This window comes from Carassius auratus, chromosome 10, assembly GCF_003368295.1.
Source record: "Carassius auratus strain Wakin chromosome 10, ASM336829v1, whole genome shotgun sequence".
NCBI lineage: Eukaryota > Metazoa > Chordata > Actinopteri > Cypriniformes > Cyprinidae > Carassius > Carassius auratus.
This window is the reverse complement of record NC_039252.1, coordinates 2,724,740-2,752,334: the sequence shown is the minus strand read 5'-3', so window position 1 is coordinate 2,752,334 and position 27,595 is coordinate 2,724,740. Positions and strand designations below refer to the sequence as shown.

The window sequence follows — 27,595 nt, the reverse complement described above, 5'->3', positions numbered from 1 at the left end:
AAATAGCCTGCCTTGTTGGCAGAGGCTATTTAAACTAACTCCGCCCAGCAATTTGTGATTTGCTTGCCAATCTTACAAAAACAATCAATTGTTGTCAGCTCCAGTGGAGCAGATCATAAAATGTGTGATGCATTCATTTTAAAGCAATCAACCCGGGTTCAAAGCTGCCCTCTGTTGAACTTTTTCCTCTCGTTTTAAATTTCAAATCACATCAGAAATACATATATTTTCAATGTAAATGAAGAATATAATCAAAAAGTTGAAAATAAGGTATCAGGTAGGGTTAGGGTAGGGGCGGGAGGGCTTTATTGTCCCAATAAGTTGGCATCCATTTAATAATTTGAATTAAACACTCAATAAGTTATTATTGCATACTGTTTTATAATGTACTATAATACTCAGATAATTGAAACTATTTGCAATAAGTAGAATAAAAAGCAGAAAATCCTGCTATTTTAGCATAGAGTAAATAGAATCTATTGCTGTTTGCACTTAGTATGAACAGCATCTAATTGCTATTCTTAGTGTGTTAATGCAAAACATCTATTGCTATTTGCTGTTAGTTAAAATAGCCGCTGACTTTTCTTAATCTTTGTATTTTTATATCAAAATGGTACAATCTCAACCAATCTTTGATCTCAACCGAGTGTCAACTACTGCTACTCACATATCAGGCGACCAACTGGACCTTATTTACACACGACACTACTCCACTGATCATGTAATGGTTACTTGTCTTAATCCTTTTCTTTTTAAAAAAATAAAGGGGTCTGCTTAATGATTAAATGTAAATGTAAATGTTACTCCACTGCACACCTCGGATCACTTCCTCCTCCCTCTTAACCTCAGCATGATCCCTGACACATCACCACATCACCCCTCCACAAGTCATCTTTCGACATAACCTACACTCACTCTCACTCATCTGCTATGGTTTCATCTATTCCTTCCCCTACACTGTTTGCATCTTTTGATGCTAACAGTGCTACTGATACTTTCTTCTCCACTCTTACATCTTTGTTTAGACACTGTTTGCCCCTTATCTTCCAGGCCAGCCCTTCTGCCCCTTAGTTATCTGATGTTGTGAACACCGTTCTAAGCTTAGAGCTGCTGAAAGGGTGTGGCGCAAGTCCAAAAATACTACTGACCTTAATGTGTATCAGTCACTCCTTCTCTTCCTTCTCTGCTAATGTCTCCACTGCTGAAAGCACATCCTACCATAACAAAATTCAAAACAATTTGTCTCTTTTATGCTTTTTAAAACATTTTCCTCACTTCTTTGTCCTCCTCCTGCATCAACCCTAATAGCTGACGACGTTGCCACATTTTTCATTAATAAAATTAAAAACATCAGTACACAATTTTCCACACCACAATCAGTCAAGCACATCTCACCAGCAAACATACACTCATTCACATCCTTCTGAGGCAGAAGTCTCCAAACTCGTCATTTCTAATCATCCTACAACTTGCCTGCTTGATCCAATTCCATCTCATCTCCTTCAAGACATTTCTCCTGCAGTTATACCTGCACTCACTCACATCATCAACACTTCCCTGCACACTGGTGTTTTTCCCTCATCATTTAGACAGGCTCGTACAACTCAACTACTTAAGAAACTAACCCTCAACTCATCTCTTTTAGTGAAATACAGACAAATTTCCCCTCTTTCTTTCATTGCAAAAACACTTGAACGAGCTGTGTTCAACCAAGTTTCTGTCTTTTTCACATAGAACAACCTCCTCAACAGCAACCAATCTGGCTTCAGAAGTGGACATTCAACTAAGATTGCCTTGCTCTCAGTTGTTGAAGCTCTAAGACTGGCAAGAGCAGAATCCAAATCTTCAGTACTTATCTTGCTTTATCTGTCCATTGCTTTTGACACGGTTAACCCCCAGATCCCCTATCAACCCTACTGGCAAAGGGCATTTCAGGAATCGCACTCCAATGGTTTGAGTCTTACTTATTAGATAGGCCCTTCAAAGTATCTTGGAGAGGAGAGGTGTCCAAGTCACAACATCTAACTACTGGGGTACCTCAGGGCTCAGTTCTTCTACCACTTCTCTTGTCTGTCTACATGGCATCATTAGGTTCTGTCATTCAGAAACATTGCTTTTCATACTACTGCTATACTGATGACACTCAACTCTACCTCTCATTCCATCCTGATGATCTGACGGTAGCTATTCGCATCTCAGCTTGTGTAACAGACATTTCTTGCTGGATGATGGACCATCACCTTCAACTCAACCTTGCCAAGACAGAATTGCTTAGCAATCCACTACTAGCTCTGCACCCATTTACCTAAATTCATTACTTCTGACTTATGTGCCCTCTAAAAGCTTGCATTATGCAAGTGTACGTCAGTTGATTGTACCATCCCAAAGCAGCACAAAGTCACTTTTAAGGACTTTTAAATTAAATGTTCCCTCCTGGTGGAATTAAAACTCAATCTGAGCAGAGTCCTTAGCCATCTTCAAGAATCATCTTAAAACACATATCTTCCATCTTTATTTGACCCTCTAACTTTAGCTCCCACTATTATAATTCTATTCTTTAAAAAAAAATTATTTTTGTATTCTATCTGTTTTCTTTTCACGTATTATACAATTAACAAAAGCAAGCATTAACAAACCTCTAACACTAGCTTGCCCTATTCTTTTTTGTATTCTATCGGTTTTCTTTTGATTTATTATGTTATTTAAAAGCCCTTGCTACGTGTACTGCTTTAAGCTAACTGAGATTTGTTATATACTTGCATATCATTGCTCTTTTGTTGATTTTGATTGCTTCCATTGTCCTCATTTGTAAGTCGCTTTGGCTAAAAGCATCTGCTAAATAACTAAATGTAAATGTAATGTACAAGATTAAGATTAAGATGGGTTAAAGTAATCTAACAATAGTCTTGTGTTAGCCTAAATGTGTAATGTAGGTAGCAACTGGATAACGTTATAATTTCCTTTATGTAATTTGGAATCAGAACCGGATGACAGCTCTGCTCGCGACTGGTTCGATTAGAAAATTATTATTCATAGCATGGAGCCTGAGTTATTGGCTCCTGTACGTGTCACTCACAGCCCGCGCGCGCGCGCGCGTGTGTGTGTGTGTTAGAGAGAGAGAGAGAGAGAGAGAGAGAGAGAGAGTTGTTGTGTGCACTACAGCTGAGCACGCTTTCTTTCTTGTCATCTCCACACACTTTCGCTCGATTCGTGTGTGAAATGCGACTTACACGGAAACGGTGGACTATCTGCACCATAAGCATCCTGCTGATAGTCTACAAGACGAGAGAAATGGGCAGAAATGAAGCGCATCAGAAGACGGGACTGACAGGGTGAGGGCTCTTCTGCTGTTACAGAATTAGCGCTCCTCTTCTAATGAACATCGAGTCTGATTAAGGTGTAGCTTATATGTGTATCTCATTAAACAAGACACCCATTTATGTTCGTTTATTTAATGGTTTGTTTCATAAACCTCCTATTGTGAACTATAGTTCATGTGCCCCGCTGTTGTTCCATCTCAATTAAATTAGGATCGATTCACACTGACTGCCCTTTGTTTGAGTCGAAATGGCCATTTTATTCTTACACCCCAGTTGTGAAAAAGACGTGTAATTCATTGAATGTGCCATTGTATATAGACTACGTTTAAGTATATTTTAGACACTTTTATATATTAATAAACTGTATTTGGAGATACTATATCATTAATTAACTTAAATCTTTTTATTAGTAGTAGTAGTAGCCTACTGTTTAAAAGTATGCTAAAATGTATACAAGGCCTTCATACCTACATTGACTTTTCATGAAATTGAAATGTCAAATCTTTGAATCAGTATATCTATTATTATAATGCCTAAACATAAGTGTTTGTCAAAATGAGTTGCAGTTTCCCAGGGCTCTTGAAATTGAGTTTTGTGTAAACATTTTTCCAAATGTTTTAAGTTTGAAATGCATGGGAAATTTAGATGATTCACTGACAAACTTGCACTTGTTTTGTTCCAGGAACTGAAAAAAAAATGTGGTCAAGTTCATACTTGCTCATAATCTGCTTCACTTCAGAATACACGCGCTCAGAATTGGGCAATTTTAGTTTTTCACCACTGATGAGTTAATGAACTTTATCTTGGTGCCATAAAAACATAGAATGCGCACTTCTTTTTAGATGACTTTGTGATTTGCTTCTGACGTGTGTGTGTGTGTGTGTGTCGGGTAAGTGAGAGGACAGTAGACAGCTCATCAGATGTGGTTTCCTTTTGTTTTGTTTTTGTCTCATTACGCATTATTTAAAAACAGAAGTGGAAAAAAACTGCTTCTGAAGATGAGTCTGCTGTCAGGTTTCAATTTGATTTCATATTATATAAATCTTTTAACGCCTTGCAGAAACAGTTTGCTCATTTTCAACATGCAGATCTAAAAACTCACCTCTCAAAGAAAAAAAAAATGTTTGTTAATAAGTGATAACAAGAACAAGATTTGTTTTTTAGTACAAATATGTACAAATTAAATCAAGATGCATTTAGAAGCAAAAGTACGGTAAGTGTTATTCTCTAAATATGTATCAAACTTAAGTTTATGAGTTTGTTTACAAAAAGAATCTAAATTAAAAAAAAAAAATCTATCAAGGTAAGAAAAATAACAATCAATCAATTAAGTTTTTTCCCATTAATTTTCAAATGTATCTTGGTTTAAGAATATTATTTATATTTGTATTTGTACTTATTTGTAAATATATTTGTACTGGAAAACAAGACAAAAATACTGAGTAAAAAATGTTTTACTTATTTATTTATTTATTTATTTTTTGCTGAGTAATAATGTAATAGCATGGTAGATGAAGGATTGTAAGAAATGTATTTATTGATGAAAACAAAACTCAGGAACACAGGACTGCAGAGAATATACCACAGCATTTTACAAAAACACACAAAAAGCCAAACAAGACTGGACAAATGACACCTGAAACACAATATATTGGATAATGAGAACAAGAAGCTGATGTGCAACAGGGTTATTAAGGTTAAATTAAACTAAAACCAATAATAAAGAAACATTTTCATTACTTGAAGTAAACATTAATTGAAATAAAATTGTAAAAATTATTATTTCATTTCAACTATTTGCAAGGCAATATTTATAATTTAGGTTAAGTACCAAAAATAACTAAAACTTAAATTGAAACAGGAAAATATAAATAAAAGGTCACTTTATTTTAAGGATCGGTTTTTACTAACATGCATATCACTAGCATATTGGTTGTTTATTAGTACTTATAAAGCACATTTTCTGATATTTTAGATCCCTTAATCCACCCAATACTTAATACTTTACTGTCAATAAATAAGCAGCTAATTAGGAGTTTAGTGAGACAAAAGTCATTGTTAATAGTTAATAGTGAGAATTGGGCCTTAAAATTAAGTGTGATCAAATTCTACTTAAAAATATGAACAATATCAGTATCACTCATACTAAAATAACACTGATATGCAAAATAGATGACCAAGAAAACCAATCAAAAACAAATACATAAATAAAATAAAAAAAGACAGATACCACATACAAAATACAAATTAAGAGTCCACAACGGTTTCAAAATAAGAGTCCAAAATAAGAACAATATGTACTTTGTAATGTGTCAAATGCACTGGTCTCTGCATAGAGGTTTGGTTGAGTGATATTTCTGTTATTTGATGAGTCTGATGGCAACATGTCTTAAACTAACTTCTTTCTTTCTTTTTTTCTTTCTTTCTATAGATAGATAGATAGATAGATAGATACCTTGATGGAAACCAGTACTGTACCGTGTATATGATCCTTTTTTTTTTGTTTTTGAATGTAACTACATGAACACAATATCAAACCCAACAGAATTACCAGCACTAGTGTGTATAGTTACTATGCCACATTTCCATTGGAACAGGAAGTCTGAGCCCAGCTCTACTAGACTGATGGTCAACGGCTCCGATAAACTGTTCGGCTTTAGTTTAAGTGATCTGAGTGATATGGGAGTGGGATGGAAGATGAATGCCACCCTTGGGACCATTATAAGGTGAGTAACCTGCACGAATTTAAAATGCATACAGCACATAAAGCACAGATTTGAGAGGGAAGAGTGTTAGAGATATTGACTCACTATGACTCACTCAGAGCATGACTTCATAGGGTCATTTCTAGAGCATGTTTGGATGGTATGGTTATGAACTAATGAGTCATCTATTGTCCTGATCTGCTTCAACCTGTGGAAGGAAGGACGTGCTTCGCTTCTTGGATGCAGAGAGAGACGTGTCTGTAATCAAGAGCAGTTTCAAACCGGGCGATACCATCCACTATGTTCTGGACCGGCGCAGGACATTCAATATTTCTCAGACTCTACACAGTTTACTTCCCGAAGTCTCTCCAATGAAGAACAAGACGTTCAAGACCTGTGCCGTGGTGGGAAACTCAGGTGTTCTCCTGAAGAGCGGATGTGGGAAGGAGATAGACAGCCATGGATTTGTTATACGGTAATGTATTTACATCTTTACGCTGATCTAATCATTACCGTCTTATGGCAAGGCATGCAGTCTAACAAGGTCTAAACGCTAATTTTTCCTCTCACTGAATAAGTGTTTTCCTGCTGGTAACTTGACTCGAATACTATTTGATCCCATTTTTGGAAATTTGAACAAGGAACAAAAGCTCAAAGTAATTTAGAGCTTCACATGACTTGTACATTCTGTAGTACTGAATTATTTGCACTGTTATCACCCCAAAATGAAGGTCAAATTCTTGCATTTACAAACCAGTAACTATGACTTTTGCCTCGACAAACTCCTAATTATCTGTTTATTAATAGTTAGTAAGGTAGTTATGTTCAGGGATTGGGTAGGACTTGCCAGGAGAAGAGCACGATGCAGGAGCAGGATAAGGAAACCACATTTATTGTTAACTGAAACTCTGAGAACTGGGAAAACACAATCACTATAACATTGATGACATTGAACAGTAGAGAAACGAGGAACTAATGAGGATAATTAAGGGAACACAGGTGAATGGAATGACAATCAAACATGAGGTAAAACTATGACACAGAGCACAAGGGGAAGGAAAACAGAATAAAACAGGAACACAGAACATCCAGGGCTTGACAGGATTGGGGATGTATGCTCATGCAGAATATGTGCTTTATAAGAACTAATGAATAGCCAATATGTTAATAATAGGCATGCTAATAAGCAACTAGTTAATAGTGAGAAAAGGTCCCTATACTAAAGTTTAAGCCTTTTTCAGCTATATATATATATATATATATATATATTTGGATTTAATTTTAATATTTCCTGTTTTCAAAGTAGTAACTTTGCTGTGCATTAGTTATTTTAGTACTAAATAATAAAAAAATTAAATTGAGAAAATTGTTGCCTGAAATAAAACTGAAATAAAATTATATATTAAGTGTATATATATATATATATATATATATATATATATATATATATATATATATATATATATATATATATATATATATATATTTTTTTTTTTTTTTTTTTTTCATTTCAGTTACTTTTTGTTTAATGTTAAGTAATTACATTTTGTATGGTTTAGTTTTAATTAACAATAATAATTCCTTTAACAATAATAATAAATACTTGAACAATAATGAATACTTGAATACAAAAATGAAACTGGAACTGAAATGGAACTGAAGATGTTGGATGGTATATATGACAAAAAATAAAAAAACTTTATAAATAAATCAAATTAAATGAATGAATCAATTAAAAAATAGCATGTATAACTTGTACACTCTTGTAGACTGAGTCCAAAATATTTATCCTAAATTTCCGCATGTTAAAAAATAAATATGACCTCATGTTGTGTCGATCACGTTTATACACTACATCGAAAACAATTTATAAATAAATAAAAATTAAAAAATGGATCCGATTGGCGTTTTTCCACATACGTAACATGCATTTTGAGAAAAAAAGAAGATGAATATGAAAAGAAAATGTAAAAACACATGCATATTTCTGACTCAGTGTGCGAGGGACTTTTGTTGCCAAACTATTGCTTTATATGAAGAACACACCTGAATTGTAAGTAATTATTCACTGATAATCTCTACTTTGAATCTCATCTGCACCTGCACTTGTATTAAAGTCAGATATGCGGTATTAAATACTCAGGTTTGTTTCACATGATTGAATGTGATTTATTTTTTTTTTGGTTATGTGGTGCTCAGTATTCTCAGTCCAAATTATTAAAGAGCAGTATTAAAACATCAGTGTTTTTAGTTTGTTCTTTAAACTCTCATTTATTTGTCTTATTTTCCATGTATTCTTGAAGCCCCCCGTCTCTGACCATTGCCTGTTCTTTGATCCCCGAGCAGATGTAACCTCGCTCCTCTGGTGGAGTTTGCAGATGATGTGGGTTTGAGATCAGACTTCACCACTATGAACCCCTCCGTGATCCCGCGGGTGTACGGGGCTCTGCGGGACGAACGACAGCAGGAGCGATTCATTCGGCGTCTACAGCAGCTGAACAACAGCGTGCTCTGGATCCCAGCCTTCATGGTGAAGGGTGGAGAGAGGCACGTGGAGATCGTGAACCAGCTCATTCTTAAACACAAACTCAAAGTGCGCACGGCATATCCTTCACTCCGCCTGATCCACGCTGTACGAGGGTGAGTCAGGACATTTACAATTCCTGGTTTCCATTTGATTCGAAGTAACGTGAAAGAGTGCAGAACTGTAATTCTAATTCATAAGCAATGAAGTAAAATTTAAACCTATTTAAGATTCCAAAAATTAAAAAAATTGGCTTTTCTATTTAAAAATTAAAGTAACATAACTTTTGGAATTTTGGTTAACTTAAAAAAAATCATTTTTAAAGTTGGAAGATTTTTTAAAGCCAGATTTAATAAACAGCGCAAATTAGCGTTAGAACGCAATTCCATAAAAGCGCCTTTGGGAGGGAAAATTCTGCATGTGATTTACTAACAATATTGCACTCATTAAAGAGCCAGTAAGATGAAAATTCTAAGCTTCCTATCACTGTTTATAAGTCCTGTACAATAGGTTTAAATCCATCCAAGGGTAAAAAAACATTGTCATTTTGTCAAAATATAATTTTTAAATTACCTCAATTCTCAGAGATCCCCAAACCAAACGGTTCGTGCAAAGCTGTTCAAAAGATTCAGTTTCCTTAAACCCCACCTTTCGGTAGCATACTGTGTTCTGATTGGTCAACTGACGTAGATTTGATTGGTTGTTCTGTACACAACTTTATGGTAAACAATGCGTTAGCATCTTTTTGGGTTGAATTATGTCTTATTCCTCTCATCGCAAAGCAAACAGTAAAATAAAAAACTTGAACAGTCTCGCTGCTTTTTCTTCTGTGTGGGTGTATTCAAGCCGCGCGCTTCAGTTTGAATCTGAATAGCGCGTTCAGCACGGGGGCATGGTCACATTAGATATAATGTGATATAATGTGTGAAGATATATCGCGATGTTTTCATATGGATTACTTTATCACAGAATATCTGTTAGCAGCACTTGTTACACTTCATTTTAATGACGTATTTGTAAATGAAGATCAGCGCAGATAAAGGCTGCAGACAGCACACATACTGATAAGACGCTCGGGAGAAAACAAACACATAACTTCATAATCATACTTCGCGTTGTGATTCGGAGATGCTTGTTGGTCTAAATAAAGCAAAGTGCTCCTAGTGACGTACATAGAGATGGGCAAAAGATTTGAAATCTATAACGACTCGTTTCAGCGATTCAGAGTCGACTCCTTACTTTAGAAGCCAATAACTTTATAAATCGGGTACTTTTTGGTTTAATTACTTTGCACATTGTTTACACTGATGACAGCTACATCATACACTGTAATACAGGTAATTTTTGATTTCCCATCTGTGTGGCTCTTTAAAAAACACAGACACAGCTAAATCATTTCCATAATGACCAGCTCAATCTGCCAAGTGCAGCGCAAATTACCGCCTGCTTTTTATGGGCCGATAAATAATGGTGTAAATACCAGCTCAAATGTTAGTAAATCGTATTGTGTGATCCATTTAAATAGTCTCTTCTCATAAATTTCATGTCTGAAAGGGGAACACCTACAAATACATATTCAATAAGGTCAGTCACAAAAATAACTGTCCACGCCTTCACTCTTCAACTCTTCACTGTGTGTCTTTAGTAAATCCTGACAGTACTATTTTAACGCCAGAAGACAGTTTGCGCTGGAGCAAGCTATTTTTAAATCTGCCCTTAGAAGAAGTGATTTTACATTTCATAATACAATGAAGACTGTAAATTGGTATTATAATGCCTATAGTACATAATTAAAAAATGACAAGCAATGTCTGTTTATTTCTTAGGTACTGGCTCACAAATAAGATAAATATCAAACGACCCTCTACTGGATTATTGATGTACACAATGGCTACGCGCTTCTGTGATGAAATACACCTGTATGGATTCTGGCCTTTCCCCAGAGATGGCAGCGGAAACCCTGTTAAATATCATTACTATGACGGACTGAGATATCGCTATTTTTCTAATGCGGGTCCCCACCGGATGCCGCTGGAGTTTAAAACGCTGAAGAGACTGCACAGCAAGGGTGCGCTCAAACTGACCACGTCTAAATGCACATACCCTTGACGTGCAGCTCATGAACTCAAGTGAAGACTAATGTGTTTGGAGAAGGAGCGTGCCTTCAACTGCAAACTGTTCGTCCTGTGACACTTCTGATTCGTTTACTACAGGGAAAGTGCAATGCTGGACACTGAACAAACTACTGTTGTTTCCAAATGACAAATGAGACAGTCCTGCTTAGTGTGCGTTGATATTACAATCTTGGTAAGTGATCTTGTCTGAAAATGTCTTACACCAAAGTTGCCAAAGATACTGTATTTGTAGTATATAGAAATATTATTATTTTTTGATTCACACATGTCCAAACAACTCCTTGAGCTGGTTCTTTGCGGTTCCCTTTTCAGGGCAAAAACAAACAAACAAAAAGCAAAAGTAAAATCATGTGAATTTATATTGAATTCCAGTTATAGCATATGGTAACTTGGTCTGGTTTCATCCACAGTATCCACTTTTTTATTTACTGGAAATTTTAATAATAAGTGTAAAGGATTTTCTATTAATGTGAAATAAAAGGAACACATGTCTGATTTGTTGTCAATGCACCTTATAGTTAAACCTAAAAAAGGAAAACACTGGTATATATCAGTCACAGAATGAAATACTGAATGTATTACATACTGTATATGTTGTCAAAGTCAAATGTACTGCTGTATGTCCGATTATATTGGCATGCCTGAAACATTAATAATGCCTCACATTATTTATGTGACATTACATTGTGTGTGTTACTGGTGAGTTAAGTAAAAACATTCGGAGGAGATTATTACTGCAGAATTGTTTTAATCTTAAAACGTGAGCAAAAAATGTGAATGTATAACATAAGGCCTTACATGAAATGCCTCAAGAGTTTTGTTTTTCTACTTCAGTGTATTCTTTTATTTATACTGTAACGTATTTTGTATTTTAAACTGATGTTAAATGCGTTTCGTAGCATTTTTGTGTTTTTATTTCATTTGTTTTGACAGCTTTAAAGTTGATTTTTTTTTTTAAATGGCAAACACCAGTCATCAGTCATCAGTCATCATCACCAGTCATCATGAAACTCATAGAGGTGTACAAGAACAGCTTCTGTGAGGTAGAACATAATGCAAGTCTGTATTTTGGCAAGCTTCACTGTTTTTTTACATGCAATACAAGCACATCAGTGAACAGACTACATCAAATTCTGGGAAATCATTAGAGGATAGTTACACTTGGCCAAGTGTAATGAATCAGGTTTTTCAGGCCACATAAATAGCTTGAAATGAATAAAGTGACCAAGTATAAATACTCCCTTATGTTGTAAAAATACAAATCTTATCAAACTGTAAAACTGGAAGACCATCCAATACTAATACAAATATTAATACAAAAACCCATAAATGTAGCATTAGTTATATAAAGAATAGTAAAAGTCATAGTATTGTCATCAAATGATTAAATGAGCTAAAACAAGAATTAAGATCGTCCATTGCATCCTATCTGAAGAGGACTAAAGGTTTTAAGGAAATGTGTGTTATATACATTAACAATGGCAGTGTCTTAACATAAAATGGAAAACATCATAAGAATACACTGTGACACTTTATAATAACTGCATGCTATTAATCATTAATTACGCATTAGTAAACAGATAGTTCATAATTTATAAAGCATTAATAGACATTAATAAGCAGTTATAAAAACAGATATAAATTCTTTATTCTTGATTTAAAAGCATATCTATAATGTTTTTAATAATTTTATTGTCATACTTTGTTCATGATCAATTTATCATTTCTCAATGAAGTATAGCATTATTTACACACCAGTTATTTAGGAGTTGCCAGTGATTCATAAGATCACAAGAAATGTAGTAAATTCAGGTAGTTATAAAGCATTTAGTAGTGGTCAGTTAACTATTTATGTGAGCTCATCTAAAGTGAGGACTAGTTATGCTTTGTAAAGCATTTATAAAGGATATTTAACAGCTCAGTTATCTTCTAAACATAAAAAAGGAAACAAACACAACACAGTGATACAGAACATAGAAATATTAATAGCCTTTAAATCTCATAAAAGTAAAAGCTTTTCAAGGCATAAATAATCCTCACTTTAGATGAGCTCACAAAAATAGTTAACTAACAACTACATGAATTAACCCTGAATTACAGTAGAAATACATGTTAATAAACCATTTATTAACACTATAAGTAACTATTACTATATGTCTGAATAAAAAGATGTATTAATGCACATTTAAATAGTTTATTAATCATTTACTTACAATTTCTAAGTGATCTTATGAACCACTGACAACTCCTTAATAACTGGTGTGTAAATAATGCTATGCTTAATTTAGAAATTATAAATTGATCATTAATAAAGTATGAAAAAACAATTAGTAAATACATTATAGATATGCTTTTAAATCAAGTATAAACCATTTATATCTGTATTTATATAATGCTTATTAATATCTATTAATGCTTTATAAATGATTAATTAACTGTTTCCTAATGCTTAACTCATGATTAATAGCATGCAGTTATTATAAAGTGTGAATACACAAACAGGTTTACAGAAATGCATGCCATCCTTCTTCCTTAACCTGTCCTGTGAATGCATGGAACATCTGAATTGTTAAGTGGACCTAAAACAATCATCGCTTCAAATGAAAGACTTGAGAGAATTAGAGAAAAGAGTTTGATGTAACTCTGAGGTTTCTATTTCTATGCCTCCAGCTTTCGTCACTGCACAGGTTACCATGACAACTTCATGCACTGGCTGCTGCTGAACTGTCAAAAAAGCACTTGAATATTATACATGGAGAAATTTTAGGTTTCATCATGACTATTTACACTAGATGATTTGATCTTGTAGTTTCAATGAGTTAAATTGTTCTATTTTGTGTTCATACCACTCCAATATCAATTTGTCTTTTAGTTTTGGTAAATAAGTAAATGCAGTCTCAAGATCAGTTTATCAAAAGAGTAAAGATCTGATTACAAGTTTCAGCACTGTACAACTAAACTTTCTGATACTCGATGCTAATTTGGCGTCATGTATCTGTAAGGCTATGCGTTTGAGCCATTTAGGCTTGAGAGCTTCACCATTATCAACCAAAGTGATGCTCTTGTAGTCCACCAAGACCCAAACCAATGAACCTGTCCACCTGAAGTCTGAAGTTATTATTGTGCACAATGATCTAATTTTAAAAGAAAATTAGGAGATCCTCATGCTATGGTTTGAACACGGTCGTGCTTGTTGAGGAACGCCTGTCCCGTAATCAGTCTTGTTCACATTCTTGTTTCCTCGGATGGGCGGCTCATGTAGTTCTGAATTGCCTGATGCAATGGCAGCCATTTTCCTGTAGATGATTTTATTGCACTAATCCATCTGAAAACAGAAGAGAAAAAGATGATGTTAATTCCTGCCATTTCATCCATGTGTTGCCTAAAGCCTTCCTGTCAGAAATCTGCATGTGTTTTATAACTAGCATGACTTTAGGCTAGCTGCAGTGTTTCAGCGCAGTGTCACCTAGTGGTCAGGAGATATGAAAAAATGGCTATTTTTGCGTATAACTTTTTTTCACAAACATATACAACTAAAATAAATTAATATGATACGACAAAACATTGTTAGCAGACCAAAGAATGACTCAAACACCAAATTGTATTAGAAAAAAATACTGGAACTGGTAAGTGCTTAAGTTAAATCTTTAGATTTTTATAATTGTTCAAAAGAAATGTGCTCTTGTTGACAGCTAGGTTTGTTCTTTGCGATAAATAATAAAACATAGTACTGTTTGGTAAAGGAATGGTTCACCCAAAAAATGATAAACAATTTGTCATCATTTGCTCACCCTTGTGTCGTTCCAAACCTGTATAAGTTTCTTGTTTCTTTCTTATGTCGAACACAAAATGAGATGTTCTGAAGAATTTTAAAGAGCCAAACAGTTGTCGGCCACCATTGACTTCCATAGTAAGGAAATAAATACTATAAGAGTCAATGCAGACCATCAGCTGCTGAAGAAAAATATCTTGTTTATGTTCAACATAAGTAGGAAGAAGTTCAAGGTTTGGAACGACATGATGGTGAGTAAATGATGACAAAATGTTAATTTTTGAGCAAACTATTCCTTTAATATATATTTTTTAATTGAGCAGTTTTATAGACTGAGAAATCAAAACAAAGCAACAACAAAATATTTTCAGCACTTCTGGCATTCCCACTTGTTCTAAAGGTTTAATTTTACAATAATAATGTAAAAATTCTTACTGTTTTTCTTTTGTGTGTGTGTGTAAGTGGCCTTTTGAAAATAGGCTTATTTGTCATCTCCCCTAGTGTTAAAAAGTTGAGTTTTACTGTTTTCTAATCCACTCAGCCAATCTCCAGGTCTGGTTGTGGATTAAAAAATGGTAAAACTCAACTGTTTAACTCTAGGGAAGTTGGAAAATTTGCCTTTTTTAAAAAATAGTGGAGTGTTCCTTTGACTAGCATAATGAAGTGGATTTAATGCATTTACTGAATGCTTTTTAAATGCATGATTGAACATTATTCAATATCAAGTTCATTACCGTTTGTTCTCGTTTGCATTCTCTGCGCTGAGGTAGAACACTTGAAAATCTTCAGACGGAGGTCTGAGCTCAATAGCAGCTCTTCTGGATCCCATCGGCTGATCTCTCACTGTGTAGCCATGCAGGTATATTCCTCCTGCAACAAGACAAATGAGAGCTACTGTATTAGCCGTCATAGCAAAGCAAGAAGACTGAAAACATCTGCATGAAAGAACATAAATAAACTGTGAGTATGTCTGATATATTCACTATTTTAATAAAATAGTGCCTCCGTCTGCAGCTATGGCACTTCCACTTTTCTGGGAAGGCTTTCCACAAGATTTTGGAGTGCTTCTGTGGGAACTTTTGCCAGGCAAGGTCAGGTACATACACTACTGTGCTAAAGTCTATCACCAACAAAAAATAGTAATATGTCAGTTGTTTCTATCTTTTGCTGTAGTGTCTCAGTAGGAAATATCAGTTTACGTCTCACAAACATTCGTCTTGCCATTAACTGTAATCATAATCATATCATAATTGTCAACCATTATAGCAGTTGCACTGTTAACAGACGTAGGCTACCTATCGCGCAGGTCGACCGAATGCTGGCGTAGAAATAGAGGCATCCGTCTTTCAACACACAGTAGTGCTGCTCCCACGAGTCCTTGCTCCTGTCCAGCTGGTGCAGTAACCCAAGGCATTCTGGGTTCTTGACTGCCAGAGGGGGCAGGTTTGAGTTGTGTCGAGTCACATCCACCCACACGTGATCCTGTCTCAACAAGCACCATCATTAGCGTTATGAGCATTACCACAACAACATCAGTCGCTTTCAGCCAATGCGGTTCAGTTTATTCAATCATCCTGTACTTTTGCATTAATAGAGTATATATATAGAAAATAGATATGTGTAATGATGCCACAGCAAATAATGCATGCAGAAATGATTAGGAAGTTACCTGTGTAATAGGATGAACTGCTCTGTCCATAGCCTCCAGCCACCTGAGAAACAAACAATTACAAACTCATCTGTTAGATGGGTTTTTGGTATATAAGTTAATAATCAGTCCCTCTGAAACAAGCTGGATGGCAGAATGCAAACAACAACATTCAGTCTTGTTGCATGGGAAAGGCTCTATCAGTCTAATTCCTTAAAGTGTTGAGGAAACTAATTTGAAACAAGCTTTTGTGACAAGCTACACTGTGAATCCTGATTCTGCGGGACCACCTTCAAGAACCACCCCAACTTTATGTGATGCTGGAGGATGCTTGTACCATTGATTGTTTTGTTTTTTTCAACTGCTTAAACACAAAATCTTTACTTGTCACACAGTGTCTGACACTCAAATAAAGAAGCACACACCAAATCAGCAAAACCATATGCTAATTCTCAGCCCTTTTAAAATACTTTTTGCAAAACACAACACATAATTCTCTTTGTAACACACATAAATGTCCTCACCTCTTCATCTCTTGGTTTGATGAGGCACACAGGTAGTAAACTCGGTTCCCAGACACAGGGCAGCATCTGAACACAAACGGCTTTCCTAAACTGCAGTCGGCCTCCACCACAGCTCCTTCCAGACTCACCACAGACTGAGCTGGGCTCTTCCCTTCATCCTGTCAATGAGAAACCAAGTTTACATGGCAATGCACCTTCAGATTTGTTGGGATGAAGCAGAGAGCTGCACTCACACGCTTGTTTCTGTAGTAATAGAGGCAGCAGTCGTGTCTGAGCACAAACCATCTCTTTCTCCAGCCCTTCAGCAAACTGGACTGAGTCCTCTTATGCAAGTAACCCCTGCACGCCGGTCGAGGAGTGTTCGGCATTCGACCGATGTCCGAGCCAATGGTCAGAGTCAAAATATCTGGGCCTTTATTATTCAAACCAGAAATTACACAAAACAATTAGTTATACGATAGCACCGGTAAGACTTTATCTTGGTAGTCCCCTTTATATAACATTGCAACTGTATGCTGGGAAGGTTACTTTGGAAATGTAATAGGTTACAGATTACAATCTAATAAGTGGTGTAACTTATAACAATAGCTTGGACAAAACAGGTCATCTGTTATCGAAGAAGCATGTGTCCTAAACTGCTGAAACATTGGTGTCTCATATTTTAAAGCAGTCGGTGCAAGTTATGAAAAATAAATGTCATCTGTATATGGACTTGAGCAAATATTCAGATGTAACCCTCTTTGTAATCATTAACATTTTCATAACTGTAATTTAATACAATTGCATTCTCAGTAACTGTACCTGATTAAAATTACATTTATTTTGGGTAACACTTTATTTTAAGGTCTCCTTGTTACACGTTACATGTTCTTACTTACATGCATAATTACATGCAAGTAACCCTAATCCTAACCATATAGTAACTACATGTTGTTCATTAATATTATTCTGCTCCTAAATGTATAATTACACTGTAACAAGCACACCTTAAAATAAAGTGTAACCTTTTTATTTTGTGATTAAATTAATTATATGTAACTAGTTGCTTCCCAGCACTGCAGCTATATGTCAAACTACCAGTCAATGTACAGGGGTTGAAACCAACAAACCTTAATCTAAAATCACCACAAAATATCAAACCCTTGTCCATGCAGTAATAGGTGTCCACACTACCTTGTCGTGCGAGGTCAGCCGCTTCTGAGTGTGGCACCATCGTGACATCGGTGCCGTTGACCGCCAGCACATAGTCTCCAACCTGCAGACCTGCCTCCTCCGCTGCTCCATCTGAAACACAGACGACTGACCGCTCAACATCCCAGGAACATGGCCACGGACGACACACTTTGTGCTACTAGAGTTTACAATGAGTTAGCATTTAGAGAACTGAAAAGAAAGTCTGGTGTCTATTCTTGCATTGTCCATCTGCTCGTGGTAGATCTGCAAAACTAACCCATGTGATTAAAGCATAATAGCAGAGCTGAAAAACCTAAGAATGAAGCTCTACTCCTAAACCGATCACGAAATACACAAATGAGACTGTACATATTCATCTGAATATACTGACGTTTGTAATGTAAGTGTTACTGTTCAGTCATGCATTTGTGGCCATATATATGTGCCATAGTTTTATAGCACTACAACTACAACAACTCTTTCAGTAATCTCATTCAAATCTAGCACGTTTTCTTTTATGCATTTGACTGACACTGTAATCTATGGTGACTCAAGATTATTAACAATAAAGATATTGATCAGTTAACTACAATGCATATTCAGTATTAATACCATGCTTTGAAGTTGCCAGCAGGGAGAAAGACCTAAGGCTACTTGTGAATTTACAGACATAGACATCAAGTTCAACTGCTAACTGTTACTTTACCAGTAACATACACTGTCAAAGTTGCACAAAATGTCATGCAGATTTATTATATTATATTTTTGCACAAAGGCATGTTCAGAATGTAATGACATATTTAAAACAAGTGTGTTAAAATATCCACTATGTAGTGGATCTTCTCAAGTATGTCACATCTCCTGTGTACTGCAGTTTTATCTCCCTCTGAATGTTGTTATCGTTCACAATCAGATTTTAACGATATTGTTCCTTTGTGTCGTTATGATCATAGTTGTGATGAAGACTTATCTTATTATTCCCTCACTCTATTTGGTGTGAACAGGCCTAATTTCAGCCTGCTGAGGACGTTTAACCTAGCTTCAGCTACAAAATCAGACATCAGAAGACTACAGAGAACGAGCTGGACTGCCGAAAGGATTATTGGTGCTCCCCTGCCCACCCTTCAAGAATTATATACATCCAGAGTGCGGAAAAGGGCTCAGAATATCATACTTAACGATAAAGCTCTTTTGATTCTGATTCTGATTATTCAATGCTTTCAAGCTAGTATTTTTATAAAATCTAATTTCAAAAATAACTAGTGAGTTTCTCATTCTTTTACCTTGCCAAGCACCAGATATGTGTTCTTGATAATAACTTACTTGTGTCCACCTCAGTGACCACGATGGGTTTGGAGAACTGAATCCTGAAGCCCCAGGGATACTCGCCCATGCCTTTGCTGATTTTCACCGTCCGCTCGCGAACTGAAACATTATGCATTTTAAACACTGCAAATCATAAATAGCCTATACTCATCTGAGAATGTGATGAACCCACCTGCTGCTGGTCGAGTACAGCTGCTGAGACAGTGTGCACTTTCATCCTGCTTAACTTCATCTCCATGGTAGATCCATGATACTGAGTGAAAGGTTTCTGTGTAAAATCCTCTGTCCTCGATATCCCGCGCTGACATGTCCCCTGAACGAGTGTCCTCAGAGTTCATTGTGTCTTAATGACCAAAAAACAGAAGACAATGTTTCAAATAAAAATGCATTCTATCTACAGTAGACAACGTTTTGATTATAGTCATTTTGATAGTACAACTTGTTCTTAATACAAGACCAAACTACCAAAAATATGCCAGAAATCTGGCGTATAAAACACACTAGTTGGGAGCTGAATGCAGGAGAGTACGACTTAGTTTAAAGTGATAGTTTAAAGTGACTGAAATTAGTAAATTCCCTGTCCTCCTTAAATTAATAAGGCTACATTAATAAATGTATGTAATATTTAATATATGCAAATAGCATTAAGTATAATTATTAGCTTCAGATGGGCAAGTGTAAACTGAGAATTTAGACTTCATGGTCACCCTGCTTTAAATTCATTTTTTGTGACCTTATATGTGTTGCCATAAATAGGACAAAATGCATTGATTGCACAAAAACTTCCTTCGATACCAATATGTAAGTGTATACCTGATTCCTCTGTGATATTGCTAGTAATAGAGCTTCCTCCTGCAGAGCTGCGCTGTTTGCTCTCCTTGAAGAGCTTGCGTCTCCTTGCCCAGTGGTCTGAATGCTCCTCTGAATCTTTATGAATGGAGTCTGTTGGAGGCCTGAGGTGCTCTTTGACCTCTAATGAATCTATGGATGATAAAACACACAAAAATCGATAGGTATGATTACAGCAACATTGCAAAGCCAAAGCCAACAAAATACTGTTTTAGTCATTTTCAGCTTCAGGGCACAGATTGGTGGCCCAACACAGATGATCCTACAAAACAGCTGTTAACAAAAATGTCCAGAAATCTGGCCATTGGTAAAACAATCTGCAAAATTATTCAAATGAAAGGGTAAATGGGAAAAATTATGGTTTTGGTTGCTAAATGACTTGCTAAATGTTTGTCCCCTTTCATGTAAATTCTTACCATTTTTAAAATGAACATATGCTATAAAACTGAACTAAAACTGCCAGTAGTTAAAGCCTTAATTAGTGAGTCATTGATTCAATACGACTCATTCAAATGATGTAAAGTGAGTCATTTTATGAATATGTCTTTGAATCATTGACTCAACTGATTTATTCAAATACACAAATCATTAAAATACCACTGTGACGTTAAGATTTCATTGCTTATTTAAACTGTAATCAGAAAACCACAATATCATAACATGAGCAAGAGAGTGAAACTGTGTGTGAGTGAATATGTTGAGTTTCAGTTTCTCCAGCATTCAGAGTTTAAGGAGGTTGTGACACACCAGTGAAAACCACTTTTTAAGAAAGCGTAGTGTAAAATGTGTCATTGCTTACTTTTTGAGGCACTTTGCCTTTCAGGCAAGTCATTTTTATAAAGTTTGGTTGTCCTATAGACATCTGTGCTCATTTCATCCAGGGCTTCATTTGGTCGCACTTCTCCAGACTGTTGAGAGGACGTGTCCGTATGTAAGTTTATTATACTATTTGCAGAAGTTGTGTTTTTTCTTGCTTGTGAGGAATCCTGGAGCTCCTCCACCGCTTCTCTGATGCAGGCAAGGTCGTCTATGGGAGATGCAGAAGGGCTCAAAGCATCAGTCTGACGCTCCTCATCAAACGAGAAGACATGGTTGCCCTGCAGAAATCTCTGCTCACAGTGCCCAGTGATTATCGTCATTACCGAACCTCTTCGTTTCTTCGGAGCGTCGGCTTCGTCTCTGTCACATGTGTTATGCTTGTCACTGTTGGGTAATCCTTCATCAATTTGTTCCTCAGAGTTGCACAGGGAAGGTGGGATGACATGGATAAGAAGCTCCCTGTGATGTCTCTCCATAGTGTCACCTGGAGAAATGGGCTCATCCGGCTCCAGCATCTCCTCGTCAAAGCCACTTTCATTGACTTCATTCAGCTCAGGCACACCATCAACGATCATCAAACCAGAACTCGGCTGAAGCTCTGCTGGCCCATGACATCGTTCGCCTCTGAAGAAGACTTCTTCTGGACTCTCATCAGACCTGGATGGGTAGAATGGGTTCTTTGTTGAGCGGAAATCTTTAAACTTGGGAGCGGAAATCTTTAAACTTGAGTCGGGACCGGTTGTAGAGCTTGAGCTTGGTCTATAGCTGCTGCTACTGGAAGATTTGCGGCTCCCAAGCAGACGAAGTCTTTCGTCTTCTACATAAAATCTTCCCATCCTCTCTGCCTGAGAGGGAAGCGACTGAGTGAAAAAAGACGACAGTGTGCCAGAGGAAAACGACTCTCTGTATGAGGGAATGCTCTCTCTGGCTTGACTCATTTGATATGACAATCCCGGGTACGTCTTTCGTCGTTTGGGAGGAATGTCCATGTAGCCTGCGGGATGAGTTTCTAGGAAGGCGATGCTGTTGTTGCGCAAGCGCGTCTTCCTTTCGTGATTGTCGATGAAGTTTTTAGTGAAAGAGGATCTGTTTATTGAAGCTCTGGGATTCATGAATAAGTGCTGGGGCTCTTTTGTCCCGTTGTCCAGTGTATTCTTGTGTGTAAACTCTTTATACAAGGTAACTTCAGATTCTGGCTGCATGCAATTAGTGTTGTCGTGGCCAGTGAATCTTTCTCTGGGACTGATTTGACAAGATGAAACCTTTTCTGCCAAGAAATCCTGTGCATTACTCTTCTTATCGGCAAATTCATCGGGGGGAGGGATATCCCATAATGCCTCATTATTGAGAGTGCTGGGCAGTAAGTGCTGTTTCTGATGTTGCCAGAAATCAGAGGGTGATAAACAAGAGGAGGATCCATCAACCAGTGTGAAATCTGTGTCCGTCTGGCCACCTGTGTTTCCCCAGTGGGAGTTGTTTTGACAGCAGCTTTTACGGCAAGCCACTTCTTCGGGATCGTCCAATGAGCTCTGCTTCTTGGAAGCATGTGATGACTCTGAATTCAGCTCTGCAATGCTAATCTTGTGGCTGATGTTTAGTTTGTTATCTGCTCCTTGTCGGTTGTTTTTTCGAGTTTGATGTTTTTCAGTTCTTAAATGAGTCTCTTCTCTTTTGTCTCGGTGGTTTTGAACGATAAAGGTTGTCTTGATATTTGAATCGTCTGATGTCACAACTTCACTGATCTCAAGCTTCATATTTGGGCTCATGCACTTGACCTCAGTGGTTGTGACTGCTATCACACTACTAACCATTGCTTCATGGCACCGTTCGAACACAACTCTGGGGGAAGACAGTCCAAAGTGATCGATGGTCACAGAATGTGTGATTTTTAACCCTGGACCTTTGTGTACTGGTCCTGAGTCTTTTTTCTTTGTGTCCTGGAAGAAATCTTCGCAACTCCCAGGTCTGTTTTCTTTCTCCGTGGTTGGAGTCTCAGTCTCTTTCTCGTCTTCAGACACTGACACTTCATGCTCTTTACAGAAGGAGTCAGTTTCTCCCTTCTCTGCAGCTTCCACAGTGTCCACCATTGTGGGTCTTCGGAAATGATATGGAGAGATGCATTCTGTACAAAAAAAAAAGAAGTTTAGATGCTTTGCATTGTCTTATTTGTAACAGAAGACTTGTTCATTTTTCATGCTGCTTGCTAACGTATCATGTTATCTGGATTACGTAATCAGATTACAAAAATTAAGAGCTTGTAATTAGATTATATTAAATTTTTGAGATCTCAATGCAGATTTTGTGGCCCCTAATCGGGCACCTGTGTGTGGGCTGTGCTGCAGGTGTGAGCTAAGCATGACTCAGACAGTGTTTAGAGGATTAGGGTCCACATATAGATCAACACTCACGTTTACTGCTGCTGGAGCTCCGCCTCCTGTGGCTGTGGCTCCTCCTCTTCCTCCGACTCATTCTGCTGGATGACCTGACATCTACAGTCCTCTACACTAAAACATAGAAACATGGGCCAGTCTCATCTTCTGTGTTGTTGATGTTTGTTTGTAAATAACTCCCATTCATTCAGAAACGAATTAATTAATTGATCAACCCAACCCAATGAAATGTTAAAAATGAAAATGTTGTATTATTGTAGAAATGAACATTAAACTTTTGCTCCTCACTAACACAAACTTCTGTAACACTAACTAACTTATAACACTTACACTATTTCATTTCAAATGATTCTTATACATATACATTTTTAAAAGCCTGACTATTTCATAGGGTCTCTCGATATAATCATAAAAGCTGTTATAAGAAGTCAACAAACAAATAATAATCACTGCAGAAATGTAACATTAGTTTTTTCTTTCTCATTTAATTGCATTGGTTTGATATGTACTGTACATATTTATATATATATATATATAATTTAAATGGAAGACAAGACATACAATGACAAATGTGTGTGTCTGCCTTGTTTTGCAGACACACAGTTTTACAAGAGTCAGCAAAGTCTTAGCCTTGCCATGACAATCACTAACTACAAGAGACACATTCAAACTAAATGAAACTATACAGATCCAGACCAATGTATATTCTTACCTTAAGGCAGTCAGTGCAGGTTTCCTTTAGAGGAGTAATGATGTAAAGGCGGTCTCTGCATCAACAGCAGCTGATATCAGGGCACTGCTCCACTTCTTATTGTTCTATTCTTGATATAAAGCCCAGAAGGAGCTTAAATGAACTAATCCTTCTCAGACCCAGCCCTGTGTCAGTGTATGAAACACCCTTCTGAAAGGTAGCAAATCCCATTTCCTATTTAGTTTTTGTAAGGAAATGTACTTATATATATAATAGCAGCCATAGCAGCCAAAAAAACCTAATGTCCCAACTGCTGTGATGTTTGTTCATCAAAAAACAAATCAATGACTTTGTAGCTTTCAGGATTCATCTTGATTTAATTAAGAATTTAGTGTTAACTTTTTAAAATTTCTGTACATTTCCTACTTGCTGAAGTGATACCTGCCTTCAGTCATAAAAAAGACACACCTAAACAGATATAAAAAATACAGTTTTATGCTGTTTGTACATTAATTTGAAGATTGCATGTGAAATTGCAATATAAAAGTATATTTAAAAATTGTCATCATCAATCATGATTGATAAAAAAGTGTGCAAATAATTAGTTAATATATATAAATTATATATAATTCAGATTTCAAATGGACAAATAAATAAATACATTTTTTCAAATTATTAAACATTATAAATGCTTTATGACCATATAATATGTGGTTTGCCAAGTTCTTGTCACGGTACTTGGTTGTAGATAGTGCACGAGTAACCAAAATAGACTTTAATTCCACTTGAACACAAAGAGCAGGAGAGCAAAATAGCATCAGCTCACGTGTACCATTAAATCAACATTAATCCAGGATGAAGAACAGACAGAAACTGAAGGCTTATGAAGACAGGAGGGAAACAGAGCAAACGAGATGATCAACCAGCAAAGGTGAACAGAACGAAGGTGATTAACTAATTATGAGAACAGGAACCAAACCAGATAAGACAAACAAGAACACACACTTGACACTTCTCTCTGAACCACAATATCTTTGTAATAATATAATCATTGTTGTGAGAAGTGTATGTGTATACAGTATTATATTTACAGTATTATATACAGTATTATATTTATTTAACATTTTAAACATGTAATTAATAAACAGTTTTGAATTTTTGAGTGGCACCACTAGTCCTCCATGACACATGTCACTCCATGAAAAATTATTATTATTATTTTTTTAAATTATTTTTTCAGTTTCTTTAACAAAATACAAATTAATTCTGCTTAAACTCTGCTAAAAACTCCCTCCCACATGCACAACCCCCATATTCCCCAAAACACCTACAGTATGCATATATAATAATAATAATAATAATAATAATAAAGAATAAATACAATAAAATGCAAATTTCTAATTTCTATAATTCTATAATCACAGTACTGAACATCATTAAAGTATACATTAAATCTGCATTGACTTCAAAATATCAGGGCAACTCGTTGTTGTTGTTACTCACTATTAACAAGGTAAGTTACATTTCAAATTTTTGGGGGGTGAACCGTCCCTTTAAAGATCAGAGTCTGGGTTGACTGAGACAGGTGAAGAGCTGCATCATGATAGCAGCAAAGGCTGATTGGATTTGATTGGATTGGTTTTGTCAGCACAATATATATATATAACAGAAATAGATATGAACAGAACTATTGCTGTAAACTAACTACTATCTGCTGCTAATTCTTCTGATTTAAACCTTTTTATTTCTGTTGTGAACTCTAAATATAGCTCACTCCAGACTAACTATTTAATGGCAAAAATGTCAGTCAGTGTCATTAATGAGATTTAAAGCAGATGTGCTTTTAATGATGTTCTTCTAATGTGTTTCATGGCTCAAACCCAGATTTAGGATGTGAGGTGAGAAATAGTTTTTGTTATGAAACAACAGTATTCAGGCTTAGGATATAACCTGCACTGTGTTGTCTTCACAAGTGGGTTAGAGATGAGGGAGTGCCCCATCTCAAGGGTTTTAATGTCCTTTGGGAGGGAACGTCTCCAGTTTGGCTTCCATGCACTTGTCTTGTTTCAGACACAGTTCTTTCTCACACAGTGCTGGGCTCAGTTTGTCTGTGAGATTGTGAGACTGTGTTATTGGACTGTGACTGACAGGTTGGGAGCCACAGGAGTGAGACTGGCTGTCGTGATAGGGCCTGCACTTCCTGTCTTTCGGTTTCAGACGTGAGTCAAATTAACAACAGTTTAAAGAGAATATGTAGAGCTGCCTGCCAAAGTGTACAGTAAAATTATATGTTTTAATATTTTATATACTGTTAAAATAAAAATACAATTAAATTAAGTTAAAATAAAACAAGTTATATAACCACTAAAAAACTAGAGGGGAAGCTATATGTCCAAAATTAAAATCAATAAATAAATATATGTATAAAATATGTGCATAAATTGATTAATATATACTTTTTTCACATTGTTCCTTGTAAAATAATATGCTATGTCCTCAAAATGCTTTTATCATAATGCATGATTTGTAAATTAATGGATTTGAAATTTTCATCACGCATGTATGGCTTTTTTTCAGGTAAACACGCTCAGTAGCACACTTGAGATAGCACTGCAGCTGCGATGCACTCAAGTGAAGTCAAGCCACAATTTATTTCTATAGCACATATAAAAGCAACAGAGGTACACCAAAATGCTGTACAACAAAACACAACATATAAAAATCATAATATGAGACATGCATTATACAAAAAAATAAAATAATTAAAATATCAAAGCAAACTGACATTAATCAAGTGCCAGAGAAAACAAATAAGATTTGAGAAGATTTTGGACAATATGCAGACTAGAAATCGCTGTTTGAGGCAGGCCACAGTAAAGAGAATTACAGTAATCCAGGCGTGATGTTATAAAAGCATGGATTACAGTCTCCAGATCTCTTTGAGACAAAAACTGTTTCAGTTTAGCAACTGATCTCAGATGGAAGAAGCTGCCCTTTACCACTGTGCTAATTTGTTTCTCAAGTTGAGTAACTAATCAAATGTAACCCCAAGATTTCTTATATGGGTTTAAACATTGGCAGAGAGAGACCCAAAATGATGAATCCTAGAGTGGCCTAAAATCAGATTTTCACTTGTGTTCTCATTTAATTGCAAAAAAAAATATTTGCCATCCAACCTTTTATCTCATCAAAACAGTGAATCACTGCTGTCAGTTTTTGTCATCTGTGTATCATCAGCATAGCAGTGGTATGAAATCTTATATTTATTAAAAATGGCAACCAAGGAAAGCATGTAAAGTGAAAAAAGAAGAGGGCCTAAAATGGATTCTTGGGGCACACCACTGTCAGGACTCGGGTATGATCTGTCCTTTTTTCTTCCTTTTTCTTACTTTGTTTGTTTTTATATTTTTTTTTTCATTTCTACTCAATTTTCTACACTTGTTTTCATTTTGTTTCATTTTGTTTAATATATTTTTCTGGTTTTTCTTCCCTTCGCCCTAGCGCCAGCTGATCTCGCTCTGCAATCTAGGCTGCGGCTTGTCTGACGCACCTGTTCCCTCTATCTCATTACTCACCCTTTTTATTCTGCTTGATTTCACCCATCCTTGACGGTGTGTTCTGTGACATTTTGGCGTTTGGCTTCGGTTCTGTCCTGTTCTGGTCAGTTCGCTGGTTGGTTTGTCTGCCCAGTTAGTGTAACCTGTGCTTTGCCCTCAGAG

At 36.2% G+C, this 27,595-nt stretch overlaps 2 protein-coding genes across 4 annotated transcripts; one reads left to right on the top strand and one right to left on the bottom strand.

Annotated features, from left to right (window-relative positions):
- The first annotated feature begins 3,119 nt into the window (after positions 1-3,119).
- On the top strand, positions 3,120-11,584 carry st8sia4 (ST8 alpha-N-acetyl-neuraminide alpha-2,8-sialyltransferase 4). 2 transcript variants are annotated; one of them, XM_026273174.1, is made up of 5 exons: positions 3,120-3,332; positions 5,918-6,046; positions 6,247-6,500; positions 8,372-8,665; positions 10,376-11,584. In XM_026273174.1, the coding sequence occupies exons 2-5, from the start codon at positions 6,011-6,013 to the stop codon at positions 10,656-10,658; spliced, it is 867 nt and encodes a 288-aa protein (XP_026128959.1). In that variant the 5' UTR covers positions 3,120-3,332; positions 5,918-6,010; the 3' UTR covers positions 10,659-11,584. The 2 variants fall into 2 exon arrangements, with proteins under 2 accessions (XP_026128959.1, XP_026128958.1); XM_026273173.1 differs by having other exon boundaries at positions 6,243-6,500.
- Positions 11,585-13,133: 1,549 nt separating this feature from the next.
- Positions 13,134-23,995, bottom strand: LOC113109549 (uncharacterized). Of its 2 annotated transcripts, none has more exons than XM_026273171.1 (13): positions 23,898-23,995; positions 23,204-23,299; positions 20,776-22,917; positions 19,941-20,108; positions 19,300-19,470; positions 19,125-19,226; positions 17,802-17,912; positions 16,862-17,040; positions 16,629-16,786; positions 16,126-16,168; positions 15,752-15,938; positions 15,191-15,326; positions 13,134-14,009 (listed from the first exon to the last, which is right to left on the bottom strand). In XM_026273171.1, the coding sequence occupies exons 2-13, from the start codon at positions 23,262-23,264 to the stop codon at positions 13,910-13,912; spliced, it is 3,558 nt and encodes a 1,185-aa protein (XP_026128956.1). In that variant the 5' UTR covers positions 23,265-23,299; positions 23,898-23,995; the 3' UTR covers positions 13,134-13,909. The 2 variants fall into 2 exon arrangements, with proteins under 2 accessions (XP_026128956.1, XP_026128957.1); XM_026273172.1 differs by having other exon boundaries at positions 23,204-23,294; positions 23,898-23,983.
- Between the last annotated feature and the right edge of the window lie 3,600 nt (positions 23,996-27,595).

Bases quoted from the DNA above. Each gene is read 5' to 3' on its own strand.
- st8sia4 (XM_026273173.1), top strand. From the start codon at position 3,220: ATGCGACTTACACGGAAACGGTGGACTATCTGCACCATAAGCATCCTG. The intron at 3,333-5,917 runs GTGAGGGCTCTT...CCATTGGAACAG, and splicing joins CAGAAGACGGGACTGACAGG to GAAGTCTGAGCCCAGCTCTA. The intron at 6,047-6,242 runs GTGAGTAACCTG...AACCTGTGGAAG, and splicing joins ACCCTTGGGACCATTATAAG to GAAGGACGTGCTTCGCTTCT.
- LOC113109549 (XM_026273171.1), bottom strand. From the start codon at position 23,264: ATGAGTCGGAGGAAGAGGAGGAGCCACAGCCACAGGAGGCGGAGCTCC. The intron at 22,918-23,203 runs GTGAGTGTTGAT...TTTTTTGTACAG, and splicing joins GAGCTCCAGCAGCAGTAAAC to AATGCATCTCTCCATATCAT. The intron at 17,913-19,124 runs GTAAGTTATTAT...TCTGTGTTTCAG, and splicing joins GGTCACTGAGGTGGACACAA to ATGGAGCAGCGGAGGAGGCA.